The 6691-nt window shown below is 46.4% G+C and overlaps 1 protein-coding gene across 1 annotated transcript in view; it reads left to right on the top strand.

Annotated features, from left to right (window-relative positions):
* Positions 1 to 343: 343 nt before the first annotated feature.
* nkx6-1 (NK6 homeobox 1) overlaps positions 344 to 6691 on the top strand; it is a 20020-nt gene continuing 13672 nt past the window's right edge. The window contains exon 1 of the mRNA XM_062981730.1: positions 344 to 1101. Coding sequence (XP_062837800.1) covers positions 408 to 1101 — 694 coding nt within the window. The 5' untranslated portion in view covers positions 344 to 407. The remainder of the gene's footprint in view (positions 1102 to 6691) is intronic.

Raw genomic sequence — 6691 nt, 5'->3', positions numbered from 1 at the left:
TCAGCGCCCCTAAAGTAAGGCTTTCCTCTCTCTTTTCTCTCTTCTTCTATCTTCCTTCAACCCTCCGCGTGGAATCCTGAAAGCCTCCTCCTCTTTCCTTCCCTTAAACCTTCGAAACCTAGAACTGGGCCTGCAGATTGGAGCAGCACCCCTAAAATCCACTCTGTGCACAAGACCAGACCTTGATGCTGGTGAGGCGCCGCTAAACCCACTTTACACCCAGAACTGGGTCTCCAGGTTGGCGCAGAGCCCCTCAATCCACTCTGTGTCCAGGACCAGACCTTGATGCTGGTCCAGCGCCCCTAAAGTAAGGCTCTCCCCCCCCCCTCTTTTCCCGCCCTTTCCTTTCCGAGGCGCCCCCGGCGCTTGCTTCGCCCCCTCGCCTGGCTGGGCCCTCCGGCCTGGGGATGCTGGCGGTGGGGCCGATGGAGGGCAGCCCCCGGCCCAGCGCCTTCCTCCTCAGCAGCCCGCCCTTGGCCGCCCTGCACAGCCTGGCCGAGATGAAGACCCCGCTCTACCCCGCCGCCTATTCGCTGCCCAATCCTGGCTCCGGAGCGGCGCCCAGCGGGCCTTCCTCCTTGTCCTCCTCCTTGTCCTCTTCCTCTTCTTCCTCCTCCTCCTCCTCGGCCTCGGCCTCCCCGTCGCCCCCGCTGTCCTCCCCGACGCCCCCCGTGCTCCTGAAGGCCCCCTCGGGGCTGAGCTCCCCCCCGCAGCACCAGCACCCGCACCAGCTCCCCCTCGGCGCCGCCGCCACGCCGCACGGCATCAACGACATCCTCAGCCGGCCCTCCGTCCCCGCCTTGGCCTCGGTCTCCTCGACGGCCTCGCTCTCGCCGTCCGTCTCTTCCTCCTCCGTCGCCATCGCGGCCTCCACGGCGGCGGGGCTCCTGGCGGGGCTGCCGCGCTTCTCCAGCCTCAGCCCCCCGCCGCCGCCGCCGCCCCCGCCGCCCCCGGGCCTCTACTTCAGCCCCGCCGCCGCCGCCGCCGTCGTGGGACGCTACCCCAAGCCCCTGGCCGAGCTGCCCGGCAGGACGCCCATCTTCTGGCCCGGAGTCATGCAGAGCCCGCCCTGGAGGGACGCACGCCTCGCCTGCGGAGCCCGTGAGTAGCCGCAGGCGGGAGGGACATCTGTCGGGAGGGTTCTCTAAGAGAGGGTCGGGCTGGATTGCCTTGAGGGGTCCCTTCCAACTCTGCCCTTCTAGAGTTCCCTCTTTCCTAGGCCCCTTCCTTCCACGCAGCTGAATAAAATCCCACATTTTCTGCTTTGAACTGGGATATATGGCAGTGTGGACTCAGATAACCCAGTTCAAAGCACATACAGTAGAGTCTCACTTATCCAACGAAAACAGCAAAGCCTGTTTGTGCATGCATGGATTATAGAGAGGATTCCCTCAATCTATCTAACCACTAGTAAAGGTTTTCCCCTGATGTTAAGTCCAGTCGTGTCCGACTCTAGGGGTTGGTGCTCATCTCCATTTCTAAGCCGAAGAGCCGGCGTTGTCCATAGACACCTCCAAGGTCATGTGGCCGGCATGACTGCATGGAGCGCTGTTACCTTCCCGCCAGAGGGTACCTATTGATCTACCCCCTTGGCATGCTTTCGAACTGCTAGGTTGGCAGAAGCTGGAGCTAACAGCGGCTGCTCACTCCGCTCCCGGGACCTTTTGGTCTGCAAGTTCAGCAGCTCAGTGCTTTAACACACTTCGCCACCGGGGCTCCTTTTATAGTATCTTAGACACATCATATTGTAAACAATCCAACAATAAAGAAAAATCAAAATTAAAACATCTTTAAGCATATTTCTTATCAGTTTTAGACTTTTCTATTACAACTTTATTACATATCTCTCTACTACCCCTTTTATCTACTTATACATGTTTTATTTATTTATTATTATTATTTTTATACTTTTCCCCCCTCTTCCCTTTCCCTTATTTTGTGCCACCTTCACCAGGACCAACCAACTCATACTGTTTCACAAGTCCAAAATTTCATTGTCTCTGTTGCTGGCTTATACCCTTTTCCCTCATTAAAAATATACGCAATAAATTTTCTCCATATTTTCCTAAATACAGTAATCACTGTAGCATTACTGTGTGATGAACTACTTTTTATGTCAAATTTGTTGTATAACATGATGTTTTGGTGCTTAATTTGCAAAATCATAACCCAATTTGATGTTTAATAGGCTTTTCCTTAAACTCTCCTTATTATCCAACGTTCTGCCAGCCTGTTTACATTGGATAAGCGAGACTCTACTGTATTGTGGGATTTTCTGCCTTGATATTCTGAATTATATGTGGCCCCAGCACTCCCATATTAAATCAGGGTTATCTGCCAGTGTAGAGCCGGTAGGCTGTTAGGAATTGTGGGAACTGAAGTCCAAAACACCTGGAGGGCCAAAGTTTGCCCATGCCTGCTCTAAAATCATAATTGGGGCCACATTTGGTTCTAAGTCTGCCAAATTACCCATCTTTGTTAAGTTAAGACTGGGGAGTCTCTTCCAGACCAAAAACCAAACTCCATTTCAGAAAATTCAGTTTTTGTGGGCAGTCATATTTCAGTTGTAAAATGTATGGCCGAAGTCCAGTGGGTAAGACTGAAAAAAACCTTAGAATCAAGCCCTTACCATCATCAAGGAAGCCTTAAGAGAGGCCAAGCAAACATTTCAGAGCAGGGAAGGGAGGAACCAATGGAAAGCTACCAACCCATAACAATTGTAGGGGAAATAGAGTGGATCTATACTGTAGAATGAGTGCAGCTTGAAAAGGAAAGGGCCTGAGGCTGTTAGGAATTGTGGGAGTTGTAGTCCAAAACACCTGGAGGGCCCAAGTTTGCCCCTGGCTGCTGTGAACTCACATAATTTAGTTAGAAGCAGATAATGTGGATTTTCTGCTTTGATAATTCGTTTTATATGGCAATATAGATCTAGCCTGACTCTTCTAATCTCCTCTGTAGAATTAAAGTTTGACCCTGCTTTAACTCAATGTTAGGGGACTCTAAGATTTGTAGCTGGGTGAGAGTTTGGGATGAATGTAACTGGCCACTTGAACTGCCATGGTTCAATGCTATGGATTGTAGTTTAGCAGCATATTGTATGTGTCAACACTGTGGGGGGGGGGGGGGGCAATTTTATACCAATGTATTTATCCTCACTCAGGGCCCTTCCACACAGTCCTATATCCCAGAATATCAAGGCAGAAAATCCCACAATATCTGCTTTGAACTGGGTTATCTGAGTCCACACAGCCATATATTCCGGTTCAAAGCAGACAATGAGGGATTTTATTCAGCTGTATGGAAGGGGCCCTAGTTTAGTAAGATATTGCCTGAGAATTTCATGCAGGTCAACACCACTTTAACTGCCTTGGCTCAGTACTATGTCATCATGGGAGTTGTAGTTTCCCAAATCTTCCCTGCCAGAGGAGGGCTGGTGCTCACCAAACTACAGATTCCAGGAATGCATCACATTGAGCCTGGCTGTTCAAACGGTATCAAACTGAATTCATTCTATACAGAAGGCCCTTGGTGTTGTTCTCCTCAGTGTTGTTGTATTTCCTCCAAGTGTGGCGCCCTGTAAACCGGAAGTTGGGATTGCAACTCCTAACCTCCTGCAGGACTCTGCTTGCACTGCATCTCCCAGTATTTTGCGCCACTGGCTTGGGCTGCTGGGAGTTGTAGTCCAACATCACAATATCCCCCTGCCATACCTTCCCCACCTCTCGTTCTTCCTGTCTGTTATATCTAGGTCTCTTTTTGGCATCTACACTGCAAAATTAATGCAGTTTGCCACCATATTTAATGCCATGACCCAGTCCCACGGAATCATGTGAGTTTAGTTTTGCAAGGTCTTTGCCAAACTCTTCCAAAGAGTGCAGGTGCCTCACCTAACTAGGAATCCCAAGATGCCATAAGTTGTGGCAGTTCAAGTGGTGTCAAACTGCATTAGTTCTGCATTGTAGACGTCTATCTTCTCAATGTGGCCTCAGATAACCCAGTTCCAAGCCGATACTGTGGGATTTTCTGCCTGGCTGTGTGGAAATTCGGCAGCAATCCTAAACGCGCATTTACTCAGGAATAAGATTATATCATTCCCAGGGAAAGCAATCTTAAAGCCGAAGCGACAACAACAAAAACAACAGCTCAATGCGATGGGATTCTGGGAATTGGAGCTTGCCGAGGCAGCCGGGCTACAGACCATGTCAAGCTACAATTCTCAGGATCCCATACCATTGATCTAACCAACGTCATGGCAGTTTAAAGAGGTGTCAAACCGCATTAATTCTACAGAGTAGATGCCCTCAAAAGCGCCAAATGTCTCTCTCTTTGAGCCGATTATTTTCCAAAGACAGTAGGCGACTCTTCTTTCCCTTCTGTCTTAACATTTCTCCCCAGAAACCTACTTCTGTTACAACAAATGAAAAATATTAGGAAGGGGGAAAATAATGTCCATAATTTTTGCTAGAAGTTTTCCTAGGATATCAGCGGAGTAATAGTTTCATTATTTGGCTTGGCGCTGCTTCTTTTGGCGTCGGTTCGATCAGTGCTTTTCGATTTTGCTTTCGTTTTCGGAAGGGACCAGAGTAGGAAAAAAAGAATGGCACAAACTTGACTTTTTCACCTTGTCTTGAGACCAGAACTCGCCTTCTCCTCCCTTTCGTTTTAACGGCAATGCTACCTTCCTCGGATGTCAATTTGGCGGGCCGTTTAATCTACCATACAAAAACAATGATAGTATTATTTTTAAAATATATATATATATATTTCCTTTTTTTAATGGAGCTAGTAAACATTCAAGATCATAACGGCAACATTCACACTTGCCTCCTACAGACAAGAGTTCTTTCTCCCACCCTGGACCTTCCACAGATATAGAAACCCCACTTGTTTAGTTTCCACAGATATAGAAACCCCACAGCCTCTGAGGACGCCTGTCATAGACGTGGGTGAAACATCAGGAGAGAATGCTTTTGAAACATGGCCAGACAGACCCGGAAAACTCACAGCAACCCATTCAAGATAATACTTTTAGTGTGGGAATGACGTCGTTCTTTTAAAAGGAGGCAGTGGAATGAAAATGAGTTTTCCTTCCTTCCTTCCTTCCTTCCTTCCTTCCTTCCTTCCTTCCTTCCTTCCTTCCTTCCTTCCTTCCTTCCTTCCTTCCTTTTTCTCCTCTCCTTCAGCCTTTACAATCAAAGGAAATATAATCCAGATATTTACGCACTATTAAGGCGTGTGTTTTGACTTATTTCCTCGCCCAAATAGCACATTCTCTAACGTCAAACCGTTAATGGAAAAGCCTTATCGAGAAATCCGTTTGATACGAATTTCCACGGGATATTTTTTTCTTTCCCCATCGAACATAAAACTCAGAATACTAAATCTATTTTCCTAAAAGCGCGGTCAGAATTTAAAATAAAATTAAACACCTATTCTTTGCCTTTCCCAGACAAATTTAAAAGGGGAAATTAAAATTTAAATGTCTTGAATATGAATGATTTTAATCTTAGGTATATACACATTTTATTTGTTACTTGCCTCTCTTCAGAGCGTACAACATAGGTAGGAAACACAACAACACCCACACTTACATATGGTAATAATGTGTTTCTACCTATGTTACTTGCCTCTCTTCAAAGGGTTCAACATAGATAGAAACACATTAATTTATTTTTTACCTACGTTACTTGCCTCTCTTCAAAGGGAACAACATAGGTAGAAACACATTAACACACATTGCGTGTGTGTGTGTGTGTGTGTATGGAGCCCGTGTCGCAGCGGGCTAAACCACTGAGTTGCTGAACTTCCTAACCAAAAGGTCGGCGGTTCGAATCCAGGGGGCGGGTGAGCTCCCACTGTTAGCCCCAGCTTCTGCCAACCTAGCAGTTTGAAAACATGCCAATGTGAGTAGATCAATAGGTACCGCTCCGGCGGGAAGGTAACGGTGCTTCATGCAGTCATGCCGGTCATATGACCTTGGAGGTGTCTACGGACAACGCCAGCTCTTCGGCTTAGAAATGGAGATGAGCACCAACCCAAAGAGTCGGACACAACTGGACTTAAAGTCAGGGGAAAACCTTTATCTTTACTATATATATATATATATATAGAGAGAGAGAGAGAGAGAGAGAGAGAGAGAGAAAGTTAATGTGCTTTTTACCTATGTTGTATCCTTTGAAGAAAGGCAAGTAACAAATACAATTTAATGGAGAGCATAGGGAAGGGTTAACACCCCTGTGGTGTTTGTTTTGCAGTCAGTGCCCTGTTCAGAAGATTTTATTTATTTGTTTGTTTGTTTACTGTATTTATATACTGCTTTTCTCACCCCAGAAGGGGACTCAAAGCGGTTTACAACATAATAATGGCAAAATCCAGTGCCTAACATACATATGAAACCAAATCATAAAATCTAAACAAGAAACATATAGCTGTGCATTAAAAACAATAAGATAAAACTATATTGTAAGGACACAGAATTAAAACCACTTAATAAAAACATTAAAATCACATGATCCAAAATCTTAGAGGGGGGCGATTGCACATATTCCATATTTATTTCTTGTACTGCATTACTTTCCTGGCCGAAAGCTTGGTCCCATAATCAGATCTTTCTCACTTTCTGTTCCTGTGATAATAGGATTTCAAAATCCAATTTCAAAACATTTCAAAACAAGGACTGGCGATAAAGATT

Source organism: Anolis carolinensis, chromosome 5 (genome assembly GCF_035594765.1).
Source record: "Anolis carolinensis isolate JA03-04 chromosome 5, rAnoCar3.1.pri, whole genome shotgun sequence".
Classification (NCBI taxonomy): domain Eukaryota; kingdom Metazoa; phylum Chordata; class Lepidosauria; order Squamata; family Dactyloidae; genus Anolis; species Anolis carolinensis.
Note: the sequence above shows the minus strand (reverse complement) of the source record. Positions and strands in the feature narration are given on the sequence as shown.